Raw genomic sequence first — 20,237 nt, forward strand, 5'->3', positions numbered from 1 at the left:
CGCGACCCGGAGGGCCGTCAACAAAGTGGTGTACGATGACCACGAAAGCGAGGAGGAGGAGGAGGAGGACATGGTCTCGGAGGAGGAGGAGGAGGACGGCGACGCCGAGGAGACCCAGGATTCCGAGGACGACGAGGAAGACGAGATGGAGGATGACGACGATGACTCTGATTACCCGGAGGAGATGGAAGACGATGACGACGACGCAAGCTACTGCACCGAGAGCAGCTTCAGGAGCCATAGCACCTATAGCAGCACTCCAGGTACCCACCCAGCCGGGGCGCCGCGGATGCTCCCCACCTCCCTCCCCTCCCCCCTCGCCCTCCCTCCCGAGCGCTGTGCATCCTGCTCCGGCCTCCCTCCACCCCCGCCGCCCCCCCAAACCGGGGGGGAAACGCGACGGCACAGCCAGTGGCAAAAAAACGAGGTTTACCAGAGGAAAGAGGCGCATTGTTCAAAATGGAGATTGCATTGTTGCACTTTGCAAGCCACACTCTCGCTCGCTCCCTTTCCCTCCCTCCAGACCCCCCTTTTTCCCCAGTGCGTGCCAGTGCAGTGTCTGAACCGGGCAGGGTTGGAACTTTGGCATTCACATCTCCATTGCATTAATGCCTCTCTTTGGTTTGGTTTGTTTGGGGAGAGAATTGGGGGGGAGGGAGGATATTTGAAAGAAACCTGTTGTTTTTGCAAACGTCTTGGCATTTCTCATATTTTGCTTTTAGATTTTTATGGTCTGTCTGCACCTTAGAAAGGGGGCTTAAGGATTTAGACAGGTTGTGTGGCAGACACACGTACTTGCCTTCACACCACTTGTTGTGTGATTTAAAGTTTGTTAAGGAAATAGATCGGTTGGGTTAGAAGAGAAGCCTTATCTGGTCTTGGGGTGTGTGTGAGTGTTTATTCTCCTGGTCTCAATGGGCCCGTGCAACAGTTGCTGATAAATGGCTTGATTCAAAAGCAAGCCAAACTGGGTTGTCCGTTCGGTTTCAAAATAATTTTGGTAAAATCTAAAATAAAAGGAAAAACCAAGGGCACACGTCGCTAACTAATTTGATAGCTGTGGTTTTGCTTGGAAAAGGCGGTTTTGTGTCACCTGTTGCAAGAAGATGTGTAGGTGATTGTCCGGACATAGTTATTATTTAAGACCTTTTGGACCCCGGGGAATTGATGACAAAATGAACTCTTTTCACTCTGGTGCCGAGACTAATAAAAGTCTACTGTGGATCAGTAATGAACTTCTCAGTGGTGACTCCTGTTCCCTCGCAAAAAGTTTGTCCAGGCTGGTGTGGAAATGCTTGTGGTTAAGAAACAAAACAAAACAAAACGCCTAAAATCAAGCACAGTTGCTGTTTTGTATTAAATAAGTAGATGCAGCATACGAAACTCTAAAAAACAAAATAAAACAACAAACACTAAACATAACTTGTAATAGAAACCTCCAGGAGACTTTATATTTTAGGCTCTCGGGGCTAAACTCTCTGGCTTTAAAAGTATTTACAATGCAAAGTTTATGAGGAAATAGGACTTTAGAAAAGTAATGAAAATTTTACACTTGTTTTTAAAAAGAGAAACTAGGTGAAATGTAAATTTTAATATTTCCATTTTTTAAAAAATAAATGCTTAAGTGCTTATTGAAGGAATGGTATGCCAGATATTAGCTAATTGTGATTGTCTTAAGAGCAAACAGAGTAATTTCTTTTGCCTAACAATAGTAATTGTTGGGGGGGGGGGTGGAGAGAGGCAGGAGAATGGAGGCAATGAATTCCTTAGTGTTTGACTTCTATGCAAAAAAGAGTGAATTAAAGTTTTTTGCTTCTTTCAGCTTAATTTTAGTCAATGGGTTATGGCAATAGCAATTACTTTTTGAAATCATATGTTGGTCAGCTTTTCCCCAAGAGCCTACCGAGGAATGAAGCTGAATTATGGGAAGGTTCTGCAGGAGCTAAGGAGTTTTGGTCGGGCAGTGTTTCCAACTTTTAACTTCTGCTTGAAGGTCAGACAGATATTCTTTGACTGTGCGTGTCTTCAGTTAAATGACAGTTCGTGGTCAGAATACCTTATTTAAGAAACACTTTTACAGTATGTTTATGCTGCATCCATGACATTTGCCTTTTGGGGTCCTTGATGACATATGTAGTTTACCTTGTGTGTACTTATGCCATCTCTTTGTCAACTCCTTGATGAACTCCCCTGACTGACCCCAGTCATGGACATAGTTGGACAGCTAGGAAGTAGGAACTGGTAATAGATGAAGTTTTGCTGCGTTTACAGTGGGTGCCATAACTCCTAAGACAGTTTGACCAGCAAATGTTTTAAGTAGCAGAGCTCATTGCAAGAGTTGTTATGTTGTATTGCTTGCCAAGCATTTTCCACTTTGTGGTGGTTTTGTCTTTGTCCACATTACAACAAATGGAAGGCAGAGTTTGAGTGTACCTGCTTGCCCAGCATGAGTGATGGTGCGTGTCAGGTGAGGGGGTAGGCAAAGGACTCATTCCATTAGCATTCTGTACTTCTTGAGAACAAGCCTTTTAGGTAGATGTGTTTATGTGCTTGAGTTTTGGAAGAAAAGATGTTCTAGGTGTGGTTTATGATAATCTACAGACACATGAAGAAATATAATTAAGTTGTATCTCGTTGTGCTTTCAAACTTAAGATAAAAATAGGTTTTAGTGCTAATTCTGAGAGCATTGCCTTACCTGTTGCGGTTGAGTGGATTCTAAGGCATGGCAACCTCATCATTTTCAGAGCAGAACCACTTTCCACAGCACAGAAAGTGAATTAATAGACTTTGTTCATGGCCCACAAGGTGGATTCAAACCTCCAGTCTTTTGGTTAGCAGCTGAGAGGAAATGGTTTACACTAGTTCTGGGACCTACTGAGTATTGCCTCAGGTACTGATACATTAAGTTGCCACTGTAAGAATAAGTAATTAATCTATTTATTACTTTGTAATAAAGTGATATAACTTGATGCAAAGACAATATTGCTACTTACTTGTTTAACATCATAGATTTTTTTTTTAAAGTTTATTTGTTTGAGAGGAAATGTTTTCCTTTTATGGAGAAAATTTTAAATGAGTATCCAAAGTACATCACAAGAAATGCTGTAGGAATGTTTATTAATAAGAATTGAAATAATGTGAGTCTGTTTAAACTGGAGGCATTTTGTCTAATGAAGTTTTTATTCATTTTCATTTTGGTAAATTTAGAGTTATTTCCACATATAGATTTTATTAAATGCTTTGGCACTACATTGAGAAAGATTATATAGGAAATGTTTTGACTAGGCATTTGGTAAAGTTCTGACAGTGTTTTAAAATCGAGCATTTGATGAATTTTAAAAATCACAAACAGTGGTTCTTGCATTGGACTTGAATGGAACTTCTGAAATTACTTATCAGAAAAATTGGAAATTTGGACCTTCTGATTTCAGAGAGCAAAACCTTGGGAGACTTAGTGACTTCAGAAACCTCATAGTGTAGAGGTAACATGTTGGCCTCTCAACCAGAAAGTTGGCAGTGTGAACCTACCAACCACTCCAGAGGAGAAAGGTGGGTTGTCCCCTGTAAGATTTACAGTCTTGGAAACCCAGTGGAGGGCCACTATAAGTCAGACTGTACTTGAAGGCAGTGAATGGAATCCAGCCTGTGGCATTTTAAATCACCTCATATGCAGATAAAAGCTGGACAGTGAATAAGGAGGACTAAAGAAAGGGAAAAAGAGGCCTTAGAGCTGCATTGAATTGGTGGAGAATATTGACTTTACCATGAACTGCCAAAGGAGCACCAGAGTCCTGTCTTGGGAGAAGTTTAGCCAGAATATTCTTTTGCAGCTAGGATGGCAAGTTGTGCTTGCTTACTTCGGACATGCTGTCAGGAGGGACTAGTCTTTGGAGAAAGACGTCCTTTGTAAAGGAGAGGTCAGTGAAAAAGAAGACCCTCCGTGAGATCTACGGACAGTGTCTGCAACATTGGGCTCAGATGCAGCAGGGACGGGGAGGATGGTACGGGACCGGGCAGGGTTTGGGGTCCTTTTACATAGCATTGAGTCAGAATGGATTTGTACAGCAACAAGGGTGGTGATAGTGGGGATCAGAGACAATTTGCCTGCAACAAAATTTGTTCCTGGTTTGGCACTATCTGCTTCCTCACTGTCAAGCAAATATCTTTTCAGTGTTTATAATTCCTGATAGCTACAAGTGAGGTACAAAGTGCAGTGGAGATTGGAAGGAGGGGGAGATGTTTAGGGAGATGGTGTGTGTGTGTTCCTTCCATGATGGCCTGTGGACGATGAGGACGGAGAGAGCAGTGTGAGCAGACACAGTGGATGGGGAAGTGTGGGAGTTGAGAAGCCCACTGTGTGACCACGCTAGACACTGTTAGCACTCGTTGGTGTGCTGTGTTGGGCAGAATTCAGAGCCCAGGGCTATAGCAGTTGTTCTCTTACTCTCTTCTCTCTCTTCACACTCCCAATCTATAGAGTGAGGAGTGAGCTGGATCAATGATATTCATTCATTGTGCATTTCCAGAATGTGCTGTGTTTTAGTCAGATGAGCATCAAACCAAACCAAACCTCAGTGTTAAGCCACAGGTGGGACTCTTTCTTCTTTACTGAAAGAGGTGGTTTCTGAAATCCCCTTTCTCTAAAATCTGTTGTGAGTGTATTTCACTTGTGGGGTTGGCAAGAGGAACTCTTGGGATTTCAGTGGGACCTTTGGAAGTTAAGCATAGCTTCTTTTTAGGTAAGGTCCATTGAAGGGGGCAGATATGAATGGATAGGTTCTGTAATCCAGACCTGAGATACTGAAAATGTGATTAGAGTGATTGCAATGGAAACTGAGGCGCATTAGAGAAGAATTTAAAGTTCCCCTTAAAGGTGAAGACAAAGAACAGTAGTGTCTTCAGGATCAGTAGGGAAGTCAAGACCTTATAAGGAGTTAGTGAGACCTGTTTCCAGGTATCTGCACTTGAAGGGATTAAAACCATGAGAATGAAAGAGAATTGAGAGCCATGGAGTTAATAAAATGATGGGCAACAAAGAGGGGTGTCGTATTATGCACTGATACTCATGTGGCCGTATCTGTCTCTGTGCTCATCCTTTGGAATATTTGGAAATGGAGCAGGGTTTTGAAGTGTGCAGATGTCCTTCAGGACTGCGATTCTGGTCTCTTAGGTCGTTCTTTCCTCATTCCTTGAGACCCTGGACTCTCTTGGACTGCAGATCCTCATGGCGAAGGCATTTGGGGTGACATAGTGAGGAACAAACTCTTCCTGGGCTTGGAAGGGACTCCACCCTCTTGCTCCAGGCCCTGGGTCTTGCTGATCTCAGGCACTACTGAAGAGAACACAGCAGAGCACCCTAAACCTTTGTCATTGTCCTGGGAAAAGACTGTTGGGTTGCACAAGTTCTTCACTGATTAATTTTTCAAAGATAGAGCACCAAGTTTTCCTTCTTGGTCTGGAAGCTCTGCTGATCCATTTTGCATCTCATAGCAACATGCCAGCCTCTTCTGACAGATGGCTGTGTGTGAGATCCATTGGCCACAAAGCAGAAGACCCAGGTCTTCACAGAAGACGAGCATTGTACCACTGAACCGGGACCACCCTGCCCTTCTCCTTAGTGGTGGTGCTGCTTGCCTTTGAGTGACTTTTAATTTATGGCTCACATCCCTTTCCTAGATGTTTTTCCTGGGTAGAGTTGCCCACCTTAGTTTTTCTTCATTTCGAATGCCCACTTGTAGTTTATAGTAGTTACAGTCTCAAATGCATGGTTTGTATGTGATCACTAGTTCACACACTGACCCTCCATAGTATAACTTTTTTCCCAGGCATTAAGTTACTTAAAAATGATAAGCCTCGGGAGACAGACTATTTAACAAAACAAAATATAACACTCTGTGTGTGTGTGTATATAAATGTACTTTAAAAGATTGAGAGTGAAATCATTTAACAAATTGAAATGCACACTATGAAATATTGTTATACTATCTTATTTTGTCCAGATATTCTACTGGTGTTGAGTGCAGTCAGGTTGGAACCAACTCCTGGCTGACCCCCCCAGCAGGTTTTCAGAGGCTGTAAATCACATAGGAGAATATTGCCTGTCCGTCTCGCTCAGAGCAGCTGAACCACATGTCATTTGAATTTGCAGTGCAACTTCTTACGCACTAGGCCACCATATATGTATACTTTGTATATATCTAAAATGTTATTATTTTTCCTAAAATACATTAAAGGATTATCCTTTTTTTTGAAAAAAAAGGTTATCCTTATGTCTTGTTTACATATTTTTTTAAAATGTTGTTGTTGTGTACCTCAAGTCAGAACTGACTCATAACTGACACTCCAGTGGGTTTTCAGATGCAGTTAATTGCATGGAAGGAGATTGCCCATCCTTCTCACACGGAGGAGCTGGTGGCCTCGAACCGTGTACCTTTGTGATTGCAGCACAGCTTCTTGCCACTAGACAACCAGACTCCATTAAGTTGATATTATTCAGATAGCATTAGTTTCGTTAATGCTTGGTTTTTAAAATATTAAGAGTAGTAGCTAACATTTATTGGCTATTTAAATTACTGAATGGGTTTCAAGTTGTATTTAACAAGCATCTGGTTTCTAAATAGCAGCTTATTGAGATATAATTCACATGGCAAAATTTCACCCTTTTAAACTCTACAACTCAGTGGTTTTTAGTGTGTTTACAGAGTGTTGCGCAACCATCAGTACTACTTAATTCCAGAAGGTTTCATCACTCCTAAAAGTAACCTCATACCTCTGAGCAGTCAGTCACTGTCATTCTGCCTCCCTCTCTGTTAGTCTTATTCTGTCCTGTGGATTTGCCTACTCTGAACATTTCATATAAACTGAGTCTTAGCGTAAGCTGCTCCTTTCCCTTAGCATAATGTTTGCAAGGTCCACCCATGTTGTATAGTAGCATGTGCCAGTATTCTAGTCAAATAATATTCCAGTGCCTGTGCACTGCCACGCTACGGTTAGCTGTTCATTAGTTGATGGGCACTTGAGTTGTGTTTCCTTTAGGGCTATGAAGAATAGTGCTGTGAACACTCGGATCCAGGCTTTGTGTGAACATACGTTCTTATTTCTCTTGGGTATATACCGCCAAGTGGAACACATTCAATTTGAATGGAATTAATTTGAACCAGACTTCTGTTTGTTACAGTGGCTTTTAAGCAGACTAATCGTATGACAAAAGAGAGCTAGGTTATACGTTTTCCAAGAGATCTGTGATTTTTAGATTGAACTTTTAAGGTCAGCTTGAAAAATTTATTCTAGAATTGCACATGCCACGAATGATTTTCCAGATAATGGTCTTATAGCCAGTGATTCCTACGCTGGCAAGCTTCACCTGCAGATGGAATGCCAACATAGAATTGTAGGCTCTCATGATGTGTGAGAACGTGAGGATTCTATATGAATCTTTTATGAATGCCAAGAATCTAGAGAGGTGATAACAGCGTAGAGTGTAGAATCTGGATTAGACTTCATCGGTTTGAATTAGCTCTCTGACATGAGATGGTTTGCTTATTTCTTTGTCTTACTGTCTTCATATATAATTTGGAAATGTGATATTTAATTAAAAATGTTGAAGGTTAAATAAGTCACTACATGTGAACTACCTAGAACAATGTCTTGTACATGCTAAAGACTCAATTTATGTTGGCTGTTTTTACTTCATGTAATTGAATATGTGATAGAATTTCTTCCTGAACTGAAAGTGGAGATTCACTGAAGATAGAATTGCTTTATTTACAGTGTTGTTGCTAATGTACTGTGAGTCGAAACTGATTCATAGCTGACCACCCTCTAGCAGGTTTTCAAAGGCTGTAAATTGAAGGAGAGGAGATTGCCTGTCTTTGCCCCATGGAGCATCTGGTGGATCAGAACTGACCTTCAATGAGATGGATCGATTCAGTAACTGGGGTAATGGGGGTAGGTGTGTCAGAGACAATAAGGTTGGTACAGGATGGAGCAGGCTTTAGGGCTCTTGTATATAGGATTACTGTGTGTCGCAAGCGACTCGACAGTACGTAACAACCAGAAACCTTTGGGTTGGCAGTGCAGTTCCCCCCCAAAAAAAAAGCCAGCCACCACAGTTCCCTCCCTAAGCATGTGTATTGAGGTAATAATTCTATTCTGTCAAAAGCCATTGATAGATTAAAAAAGTGTAAAAAAAAAAATTTAAAAAAAAAATAGAAAAAAAGAAAAAAGATTAAAAAAAAGTGTAAAAAAAGAATTTTGATGACCACTCTTAAAGAAGAAAAAGTAGATTTGCTTTTTTCATTTAGTCATTTAAACATAATTGACCTATCAAATTGACTTCATAACTATAATAAATACCAAATGTATTATCCCAGTTTAGAGAAGTTATTCCAGAAGGACAGATGCCATAGGTAATTTTCAGTTGTCATAGAGCATTCTTGGTATGTCTCTTTACCAATTTTTTTCATCAAAAAAGCATGAAGAAATGGAAATCATCTGAAATCGTAAAAAAGCCATGAAATGCTTTGATAATTATTTTTTATTTTGGTTCCTTTGTTAAAACTTGATAATGTGATTTAAGTGTACAGAGCAAATTAGTTTTCCACTCGATGGTTTATATACATTTTATAGCATTAAATATTATCCTCACATCATAGCAACACTTCATATTTGTGTGTTTCATTTCTGTTCTTCTATTTTACCAGTTTTTTGAGCTTTATCGTTTGGCAAACGCTGCTTTTTTGATCTTGTGTGGTTGATTGATCTAAAGGGTGTGACTTAATAGGCCTGATCAATATCTATATATTTTTTGAGGGTAAATAGTAATGATAGATTTATCAGAAAGTTATATCTTCAAAGGGTAGGACCTTCTTCCTTGAAAGGAAATAAGGAGAAAGGGCCCGATCAACATATATTGGTTACCTTATAGGTCTATGTCTACTGTTTGGTTAAAGTTGAGTCTAAGGAGTGATTTAATTTCCAACTTTTACTCCATTTTCTGTACATGTTTTATCTGTATTTTAAAAAGAAATATTCCTGGGGTTATATTAAACTATTTTCACTTAAAGCAAGGTTTCCCCCCATCTTTTGGTACTTTTACCAAATTAATAACATGTATATGGTTAAAGTAAACTTGAGTATTAAAGGTTTATAGTGAATATAAGCAGTTCTCTGCCTTACTTCTTTCCATTCAAAGAATTTTCCAGAGGTAACTTTTAGCTATTTTTTTTTTGCTGTAAGATTTGTAAATAATAAGCTTATGTTAATGTTATGTGATTTATTTGCTTTAGAGTTTGCATCTTAGTTTGGTAATGGTTGAGGAAGACTTGTTGTTAGTTGCTGTTGAGTTGATTCTGACTCATGGGAACCCCATGTGTACAGAGTAGAACTGCCCCGTGGGGTTTTTAAGGCTGTGCACTTTGAAGCAGATTGCCAGGCCTGCTTTCTGAGGTTCTGCTGGATGGGTTCAAACTGCTGGTGTCTGTTATAATTCCCTGTACCTTCCCTTCTACAACCCTTGTTCTGCATTGCTGCACTCCCTATAAGACTTACTCAGTAAGTCTCTTTACCATCACATGGTAAAGTCCATCATGTGGACTCTTATTGTTTTCCTGTGTCAGTCACCTGTTTCTTGACTACTTAAAAGACAGTTTTCAGTGGAACACCATCTCTAGTTGCTTTTTAAGAACAGGTACTTGAGAAGTACATAGGGTCAGTCTGTAGACTAAGGTCTCTAGACTATGATTTAGGACATGGTCTTTGCAGTTACTTGCTGTGTATCAGAAAGCTGGACAGTGACTAAGGATGACAGAAGAAGAATCAATGCCTTTGAGTTGTGGTGCTGGAGAAGAGTATTGAACATACCTTGGACTGCCAAGAGAACAAACAGATCTGTTCTGAAGAGGACGAAAACAGGCTGATCCTTGGAGGCAAAGATTTTAAAATTCTGTGTCATAAACTTTAGGCACATGGCTAGGAGGGACCAGTCCTTGGAGAAGGACATCATGCCTGGAAGGGAGAGCAGACAGTGCAGGACAGGAAGACCCTGGTGGAGACGGACTGACACAGTAACGAGGATAATGGGGATAGGATTGTCAGAGACAGTGGACTGACTCAAGGTAGAGCAGCGTCCAGAGCTATTGTACATAGGGTCACTATGAGTCCAGGTGACTCGATGGCACATAACAACAACAGCAGCTTGAGAAGTAAATGTGTTGTTACATGTCTGAAAAGGTCAATTCTGATATCTGATAGTTTAGTCTAGTATTGTTGGTGTGTACTTTTAAGTTGCATTTGATTTGTAGGTGACCCTCCAGCAGGTTTTCAGCCTGAGAGATTGACCATCTTCCTCCCTCAGAGTAACTAACTGGTGAATTCAAACCTTGTTGCCTTTGTATTGGCAGCACAGTTTCTTAGCACTAGGCCATCAGAGCTCCCTATTTGATCTGATCTAAATTTGATCTAAATTTTGAAAAGCAAGAGTTTCTTTTAGCTTTTTCTGAAGAGTTTATTATTTTACAGCATCTGGCCTGGCCAATGAGAAGTCTGCAGTGGCGTTCATATTAGCTCCTTTGCATCTGACTTGTTTTGTCTTTTAAAGTTTTCAAGCTTTCTTCATGGTTTGTAATACTACGAAGTTTTACAGTGCTGGCTCTTAGTGTGGTGGTCCCGTCCCCCGTTTCCCCCCTCCCTCCCGGATGCAATGAGGACCCTTTAATCCCAACATTACGTCTTTTTAGTTAGGGGTAGTGCATTTCTTGTATTGTGTATTTTTTCCCTTCCCCTCAAATTTGCTTGGTTTTCCTTTTGAATTCTAAATTATGTAAATGTTAGATCTTCTATTTCTTCTTGTATTTTTTTTTTAATAAAACGAAAACCACCTCATGGATGTGACCAACATCCTGCTCTCTCCCTCTGTGAAGACATTATAGTATTCAGGTTTTCTCTCCTTTCTTGCTTCCATTTCCTTTCTTCGCTTTGGGCTTTCTCTTGTGGGAGGAGGCCTCATTCAAGCGCTTGGTGATCCTGGGCTGTCTGTGTTTAGGAGGGTGGCTCTTTGTGGGTGGCCATGGTTTGTCCTGGTGGATTTCATCGGTATGGTTCCTTTTCTTTAGGGGAAACCCACAACTTCCATATTTGTTTTTGTGTAGTTCTCTAGCGTTTTCTTTAGTGAGTTTGGTTTCTTAAGTGGTCTCTTAAACCTCCTTCCTAAGAGCTGGAGAGTGGGTAGCATATATCTAGTATTTTAAGAACCTGCATGGCGCTCACACTTTATAGTATTCAGACTTTGACTGCCATTGTCAAGAAGCCCTATGAGCCTGGTGATCCAGGGGTCTTGGTGCCTCTAGATCTCAAACTGTATCCTCCTCCTCAACATACTTGGAGGGAGCTGCTACTTTGCAAAGTTAGATGCTTCTGCTTTCACAGTGCTGGAGTCACAGTTAAGGCTTATATTTCCTTTCTTTTGTTATAGTGTATTTTTAACTTTTTGTTTCTTAGTTGTAAGTTTACCATGTGTTGAAAGGAAAAAGTAACTCTAGTTACAAATTTGCTGTCTAGCCAGAGTTTCAGAAAGTACTGTTTTACAGTGTGTAATGAGTTTACAAAGCACATTAGAAGCTTCAGAGAGATGCAGAGATGGACTTGAAATGGCCCCTTCTCTTAACGATCCTTATTTTTAGGAGGGAGTAACATAGTGACAAATAAGAGACATAGGGAGGACTCTGATGAGGGCTGTAAGAAAAGCAAAAAAAAAAAACAAATTAGGAAGGGAGAGGCCATTCTATTGGAAGATCAGAGAAACAGTGGCAAGAACAAGGGTGGATTTCTCATGTTGAATTTCCCCAGGTGAAGGTCGGTTAGGGAGAGGAGAGTGTGGGAGACAGACAGATGTGAGGTCAGGGTCTGACTACTGGCAATTTGGGTGTTGAGATTCAGAACTTAAAGAAATGGTTATTGTATGTTGGGCCAATTTGAATAATGTTAGTCTTAAGAGTTTGTATTTTATTTTTTAAAAATTTGTATTTGTTATTAGGTAGTGGGGAGCCATATGTTTTTGAACTGTATCAAGACTAAACTGCTTTTAGCAAAACAACCTGTCCAGCCATGATGGTATAGGATAGAAGAGGACTGATAATAATACTGTTTTTCCTAGCTATATCAATTCACTCCTCTGGCTCTGCCAAAATGAACCTGTTCTGTTTGTTTGTTGTGTTTACCTGCACATCTCTGATTTCCCACCCTCCACCCCTGCCAAGATGATTACTAAGAAGCTGACTTCATTGAATCAAAGGCTACGGTTTTTACGGCTTTTCATGTGTTATACTATCAAATTATAATGTATGTATTCTATAATATATAATACACCAAGTCCTTACATTATATTATAAATTTAATGCCTATCCAGCAGTAGTGTATGAACATTCCCATTTCACTTAAACTTTATAAAAGAAAAAACAAAACCAAAACATCAAACTTTTGGCATTTGGTGGCTTGAAAAGCTGTCTTATGGCTTTTTGTTTCTTTTACTACTAATAAATTTTAATACTCATGACTGCTGATATCCAAATCTCTGTCTGAAGTCATGCTTTATCCCCCCTCAACTTTGAACAGTTTAGTAGATACATATTTGCTGAGCTGCCTCAAATATTTGTAGCACCTCAAACTTGGATTGTCCAGAACAGGACAGTGTGTTAGTGCTTAACCTCTCATCACCCTGCTCAGAGAATAATGACACTGCACGCTGAATTCCTTAAACCAAGAGTGAGGAAATCCTAGCACCTCCTCTGTATGCCTCCTCTTCCATACGCAGACTTGTCACTAGAATATGCTTAATTTATGTCTTAACTGTCTTTCAGCTTGTCTTTCCCTCCCAACAGTTTCCTATATCAGGCCTTCTTCATTTGACCTCTTAAGAATCTGTCTACCTGGCCACCTTTTACCCACACTCATTCCATTATAAAACTGTTTATAGGAAAAATGTCTTGTTGGGGTTTTTTTTGGTGGTTATTGTGTACCGTCAACTTGGATCCGACTGGCACAGGAGGAGGTTGCCCCTCCTTCTCCGTGGAGCATCAGGTGGATTCGAACTGTGACCTTTCGGTATTGCTCATCTTCTTGCCACTAGGTGACCAGAGCACCCAAGGTGTTCTGTACTTTAGGACGTGGATGGTCCATGACTTGACCTTCGCTTCCCTTGTCAGCCTCATCATCTTTCTGTTACTTCATTTATTAAGAAAATACCTGTGTTCCTGCCAAGTTTAGGTGTTGCAGTCAGATATGGCCCTGCCCTGTTGAAGGCTTTTGAGGAGCAGGAGAGGTAGCTCTATCTGTGAAATAACTTTGAAAGAGGGCAAGTACATGTAATCTAGTCTATAGGGATCAGGAGAAAAGCAGCCTTGAAGTGATAGTGAAGCTCATAACTAAAGTAGCTGGGGTGAAGGGAGGGGAGAAGGATTTGTAAAATCTTAACTTGGATCAGCACATATAATAGAAAACCATGATGGGTTTTAAGCAGGAAGTGTTTTGATCGGATTTGTTTGTTTTTCAAAGCCGTAGAGAATGAGTTGGAGTGGATAAGACTGGAGAAAGTAGCCCTGGTAGCATAGAGCTTGAGTGCTTGCCTACACTCTGAAGGTTGGCTTTTCTTCTAGCCTCCGCAGCAGTTCTAGGAAGAAAGACCCAGCCACCTGATCTTACAAGATTATATTCTAGAAAACCCTGTGGGGAAATTCAACACACGAATTAGTGCGTTAGGCTCATGAGGTAGACCTTCTATTAAATTGATACCTGGATATAGAGTGGTAGATCATGAAGATAGTTTAGGTAGATAGACAAATAAGAGAAATGGTGAGGCTGAGAAAAAAGGTCATTGATGGATTGCCTTCTAAATCACTCATTTTCTCTTCACTTTACTCCTTTTTTTTTCTCTTTGCCTGAACTTGAATCTTTGTGTGTAACTGCATTTGTTGTTGCCATCACACACTTTAGATCTACTTACTGTTGTAATGACTAACTCTATGTTACTGTTGTTAGATGCCCTCCACTTGACTACAACTCAACAATCCTGTGAACAGATTCCTCACCTAAGGATTATGAAGCTTTGACTCACATACTTTGGGGATTGATGTTGTTAGGAGGGACTATTCTTTGGAGGAACAAGATAGGACAGGGTTCACATCTTGTGTTTGTAGGGTAACTATGAGTCATATTAGACTTGAAAGCATCTAACAAAAACAACAATTCTTTGGAAAGGGATGTCGTGCTTGGAAAGATGGAGGAGGAGGGTCAGAGAAAGAGGATGGAGGTCAGTGAGATGGGTTGACACAGTGACCGTGGCAGTGGGCCCCAATGTCGGGCATGAGGATTGTCCAGGATTTAGATACATTGTTGATAGAGCCTCTGTGAGTCATATTCAGCTGACCCAATGATACCTAACTCCACCATCCTTACAATCTTGTCAAGCTCAAGCCCATTGTGATGTTAGTCATCTTGTTGAGGATCTTCCTCTCTGCCCCGTTCCCTTTCCCAACATGATACCTCTCTCAGGACTGATTTCTCCTGAAAATATGCCCAAAGTAAGATGAAGTTTCACCATCCTTGCTTCCTCCCCCCCCCCCATCTTTGCTTCTAAGGAGTACTCTGATTGCAGTTCTTCAAGACAGATTTCTTTTGGTTTTTTGGCAGTTCATGGAATATTCTATACTTTTCACCAACACTGTAATCCAAAGACTTCCATTCTTCTGTTCTCTTTATTCATTGCCCAACTTTCAGATGTATAGGAAGCAATTGAAGACCATAGCTTGGATCAGGCCCATCTTAGTCTTACTCTGCTAAGATCCTTTGAACACATCCTTGAGAGCAGATTTCCCCAGGGCAATGCTTCTTTTGGTTTCCTTTCTGCTGCTACCATGGGTGTTGGTTGTGGATCCAAATAAAATGAAGTAGTTGGCAATTTCAGCCTTTTCTCCATCTCTCATGTTGTCTTTTGGTTCAGTGGTGAGGATTTTGCTTTTGTAATGTTGGGATGTAGCCCTTATTGGAGGCTGTATTTAGTCTTTGCTCTTGTACACCAAGTGCTTCAGGTCCTCTTTACTTTGTGCAAGCAAGATTGTGTTACTTGTATAATGCAGGTGGTTTATGATGAGTCTTTTCCTCGATCCTGATGCCACATTCTTCTTCATATAGTCCAACTTCTTGAATTACTTGCTCAGCATACACAGTGAATATTGTTGTTTTGTGCCATCAAATTGGAATAGACTCAGACCTGGCCCTCGTGGAGTTTTAGAAGCTCTAAATTGCTGGGAAGTGATTGCCTGTCTTTCTCTTATGGAGCTGCCGATGTTGTTGAACCCTTTGGCTTGCAATTCAGCTCCTTATCTCTGTGCCACCAGAGCTCCTTACCGATTGAATATTATTGTTAGGTGCTGCCGAGTTGAGTATGATTCATAGTGATCCTATGAACCCTGATCTGAGCCCTCATAATCTGTGCCATCCTCATAATTCCAGACATAATCGAGCTCATTGTAGCAGTCACTGTATTAGTCCACCTGGTAGAGGGTCTTCCTCTCTTTGGACAACCTTTGACCTTTCCAAGCGTGATGTCACTCTCCAAGGAATCACTTCTCCTAACATGCATAGAGTAGATGAGATGAAGCTTGAATAGATATGGAGAAAGGCTACAACTCTGATGCACAGATTTTCTGATTTTAAATCATGCAGTAATACTCCTGTTCTTTTAAGATAATAACTACTACTTCTTGGTCTATGTATAGGTTTCATGTGAACACAATTAAATATTCTAGAAGGGACTCTCATTCTTCTCAATGTTAGCTATAATTTGTTATGATCCACACAGTCATATGCCTTTGCATAATCAATAAGATACAAGTAAACATCTTTCCGTTATTCCCTACCCTATTTTTAGTAGTATTCACTTTATTGTGATACTTTTTTGCCAAAGCTGTAAATCTTTTTAAATTGATTTTTGTTCAGTCATTCGTATGCATTGTGTTTCATTCATGTTGCACTGGTCTTCAGTAGCAATATGCAGCATGTTCATATCTGACAGTGTGTCAGTGAGGGAGAGGTGCTGGTACATTCCTGACAGACCCAAGGAGAGGTCAGCTTTGTTGCGTTTATTTATTTTTAAACATTTTTTTATTGTTGCATATTTTTCTTCCTCCCAAGAACCCCATACTGCACCCCTTGTTCCAGATTGTTGTCATATATACAATGTCTAATCATATATTCCTTTTAGACAGTTCTTTCCCTCATCTGTTATAATTCAGTGTTCATTATCTGTCCACTCTTCCTGTTCTCTCCCCAACCTCCCACCCCCCATGTCTACCCTGTTTTATAATAACAGTGGTGTTACGCAGTGTTTGTCTTTTTGTAACTGAGGTATTTCACTCAGCATAATGTCCTCAAGGCTCCCCGATGTTATGAGGTCATTGTATTTTGTTTTTGGTTTGGTTTTGTTTTTTGTGGTTTTTTTTTTTAAATTTTTTTTTTTTTAGCAAAGCCAGTTTGGTTTATTACGTTAACAAGATGGAGGCATAGCCAGTGAAAGGTGGTTTGTGCAAATGAGTAAAAGTAAAAAAAAATAATAAAAATTTAAAAAAAAATGAGGAAATAGACCCTTAGAAAAATGGGTGAAACCAGACCTTATAGCATGCTGTCAGAAAAGGAGAGTTGGAGAGCAAATTGTTTTTCAATGCTACACAATATTCCATTGTGTGAAGGTACCATAGTTTTTCTATCCAATTCATTTGTTGTTTGGCACTTGAGTTGTTTCCATCTCTTTGCTATTGTGAATAACGTAGCAAAAAATGGGTGTGCATACAACTGTGTGAATTGTGGCTCTGGTTTCTATAGGGTATATTCCCATGAGTGGAATTACTTGGTCAAATGTTATTTCTAACTTCTTTTAAAAAGTGCCAGATTGTTTTCCACAGTGGGTGTACTACTTTATTGTGCATTGCCTTTCCATTCACTCAACTTACCTGTTTATTAATTTTCACTCACCTCTTCCTCCCTTCTTATCCTTATTGTCCCTCCATGATTGATTCTGTACGTAAACTTTTCCTTAGCTCTTTGTATTAGTGATCTTAGCATGATTTATAAATCAAGGACATATTTTGCTGTGTGATGTAAGCCAGACACAAAAAGACAATGATGGCATACACGTTTTATAACATTAATTATAATACCCACAATGTAATTACACTTTTCGCTCTTCCTCCCTGTAATTCTCATTTCTGTTTCTCAACCTATTTCATTTCTCAAATCAGTCCTACCTTTTCCTGCTTCTGGGCTTTATTCTTAGGCACATGCTGTTATTGTGACCATATGTGGTTGGTATTCAAAGGAGTGAGTTGTCTTCTTGGTGTGATTACTTAACCTTAGAGACCTGGCTCAGGAGAGTTTTTCTTTCCTCCAGATTTGAAGAGTGGCCACAGTCTCTGTCAGCCCAGTAAGCCCAACACTATCTCTCTGAGTCTTAAGAGTTGAGGTTAATGTAGGGCCTTGTACAATTAATGTCCCATGGTTTCCAGATGTTTGGGGGAATTTTCCAGTATCCTTACTGATTTCTAATTTAATTCCATTATAATCAAGAAATGCACTTTGTATTTGAAAGACATATTTGGAGATTCTTTAAATGGCCTAAAGTATAGTCTGTCTTGGTGAATGTTCCATGTGCATGTGGCAGGAAGTTGCATTCTGTTTGATGAGGTGTTCATAGGTCAGGATGGTTAATGTCATTGTTCTATTCTACTTGTTTAGTTTCTTGCTGATAGAGGAGTGTTGAAGGCTTCAAGTGTTTTTATGGATATGTCTCTAGTATATTTTTATTTTAATTTTTGTTTCATGTATTTTGAGGTTCTATAATTATTAAAGAGCCCTGGTGGCTCTGTGGTTAAAGAATGTGGCTGTTGACCAATAGATCAGCAGTTCAAAGCCACCAGCCTCAGGAGAAAGATATAGCATTCTGTTTCCCTAAAGATTTACAGTCTTGGAAAGCCTGTGGGCAGATCTGTAGGTTCTCTGAGTCAGAATCAACTTGACAGCAGTAAGATTTGGGTTTGGGTTATTAGATGTGCGAACATTTAGGATGATCTTACTCCCTTGATTATTTGACCTGTTAGTAGTGATCCTGTTTGGTGAGCTCTGATGGCATAGTCCATAGAGAGTTGTACTGCTAAGCCTCACCTCTCAGGCAGTTCAAATCCACTGGGAGAATGATGGGCAGTCTGCTCTGAAACCCAGTGGAGAGTTCTGACCCAACAGCAGTGAGCATTATATCTAGGTAGTTCTGGGGGAATCAGTAGGGACTCACAGCCCTCACACCTCTGGTGGTTTGAATCCATCAGCAGCTTCATAGGAGAAAGGTGGGTGGGTGGTCTCCTCCTATGCAATTTACAGCCTCTGAAACCCCGCTTCAGGATCAGGCAAGAGTCACTTCTGACTCTCCAGCAGCCAACAAAAGTGAATGATCACTAAGGTTTTGTATTGAAATAGGCCATAATCTGAGTGTTCTTTTTAAGGTAAGGACTATTTCATTCCTTTGTCTTTTCACAACAGTTGCATTGAATGTGTGATTCAGAGGAAGCTTCTGAATTCTTTCCATCCTGTAGTTGTGTGCTGTCCAGTGTGTTAACCAGTGGACTTTGCAGGACTTTGGAAATTTGAATCAAGTAAAATTAAAAACCTCAGTTCCTCAGGGATGCAGGCTTCATTTCAAGCACTCAGTGGCCTCAGGTGGCCACTGTTTCTTATCTTGTACTTTACAGTTGTAGACTACTTGGCCATTTCAGAGAATAACTGAAAGCTCCCTTGACTGCTGTTCTAGTAAGCTAGCTTCTGCTAGAGTAGTGGGAATTTACCCAGTGTCTCTTACTAGCCTTTATTTGTTTTAAAGACTAGGCAGCCTGAATCGCCGTCACTAACCTTCTACACTGCCGCCCTTTTGGGACTGTTGATCCATCATTATTCTTGTTTTGTGATTGGATTGTCTGTAGTAAGATTTAGGGACATTGGGGTGACTGTACATCTTTTATTGTTCTTAGATGATTTTTGTTTTTATTGATCGCCGTTAAGACTCATAGCGACCCTGAGAACAAAAGGCCTGAAGCCTTTAAGTTCTGTTTCTAGGGGCATGTTGTTTAGGAAGTGGATGCTACTCCTGCTTCCAATCTTAGGTGGTAGGGAAAAGAATTCTTTAGGAAATCTGTTGCTCTTATAAAGTTAAGTCATGTAGGACAAGAAGGGAGAAAGGACTGAATTGGAGACTTTGGTTGAGAGATTTAATATAACTCAAAGAATCCTTACTTTCTAATTGTCTAAAAGTTGATATGTGCCTGTCCCAGTGTACGTGGTTTTGTATATACAAAACCTCTTTCTTAGGAGTCTCTGGCCACCTTATTTAACTAGTCATCTTCAAAGAAAAGAAGACTTCCCACAAACCCCTATAATATTCTTTTGTTACTTAAGTGATACTTGGTTGCGACCATGAGCCTTCTGAGATTTGGTTAGAATGTAAATACTTGGTTGTGAACTCTGGGGTGTGCTCTTGCAGTCACACACTTGGACAGATTCCAGTGCAGCTGAATGATTCATATTCAGTGGGGCAAGTTCTCTATTTTACCTCATGGCTCCTCGCCTGATTCCAGTGCTCACATTGTCTCCTTTGAGTTCTGTTTGTTTCAAGTACATTCTATTTGTGGAATGTAAAAGAAGAAATGCCGGTGTTAATCTGTGTGGATCTCTCTTCTTGCCCTTTCTTCCTTTCTAATGCTTGCTTAGCATAGATTGAGACTTTTTTGAGGAAATACTCCAACGTTTAAAGTAGTTGATACATTTCTAGAGCTTCCATAGTTGAAAGAGTTCTTTCTGTTTTGCCCATCAGAATTGTTTTGTACACTCTTTTTAATTCTTCCTCAATAAATTACCTTTTTTTTCCCATCTTGTGCCACCAACCCAAAGGCAAGGTGGTTCGAATGCATCAGCTGTTCTGAGGGAAAAGGATGGGCACTCTCCTCCCATGTAATTTATAGCCTCTGAATACCCACTGAGGGTCAGCCATGAGTTACTTGAGACTTGACAGCACATAGCAGCACCTCTGCTGTCAGAGCAGTGTGCAGATGAAACACCTTAAAATGTAGTTTTTCAATATTTTCAGCTATGCTTTTAAATTTTTAAATTTAAATTCTCCAGATGATCTTCCTCAGCTTTTGGAGCC

At 40.2% G+C, this 20,237-nt stretch overlaps 1 protein-coding gene across 1 annotated transcript in view; it reads left to right on the plus strand.

Moving 5' to 3' along the window:
- Window positions 1-13: 13 nt before the first annotated feature.
- Window positions 14-20,237, plus strand: part of BPTF (bromodomain PHD finger transcription factor) — a 151,586-nt gene continuing 131,362 nt past the window's right edge. The window contains exon 1 of the mRNA XM_006886274.1: window positions 14-263. Within this exon, the coding sequence (XP_006886336.1) occupies window positions 71-263 (193 nt within the window). The 5' untranslated portion in view covers window positions 14-70. The remainder of the gene's footprint in view (window positions 264-20,237) is intronic.

This window comes from Elephantulus edwardii, unplaced genomic scaffold (genome assembly GCF_000299155.1).
Source record: "Elephantulus edwardii isolate Elephantulus edwardi_28Jun2011 unplaced genomic scaffold, EleEdw1.0 scaffold00048, whole genome shotgun sequence".
NCBI lineage: Eukaryota > Metazoa > Chordata > Mammalia > Macroscelidea > Macroscelididae > Elephantulus > Elephantulus edwardii.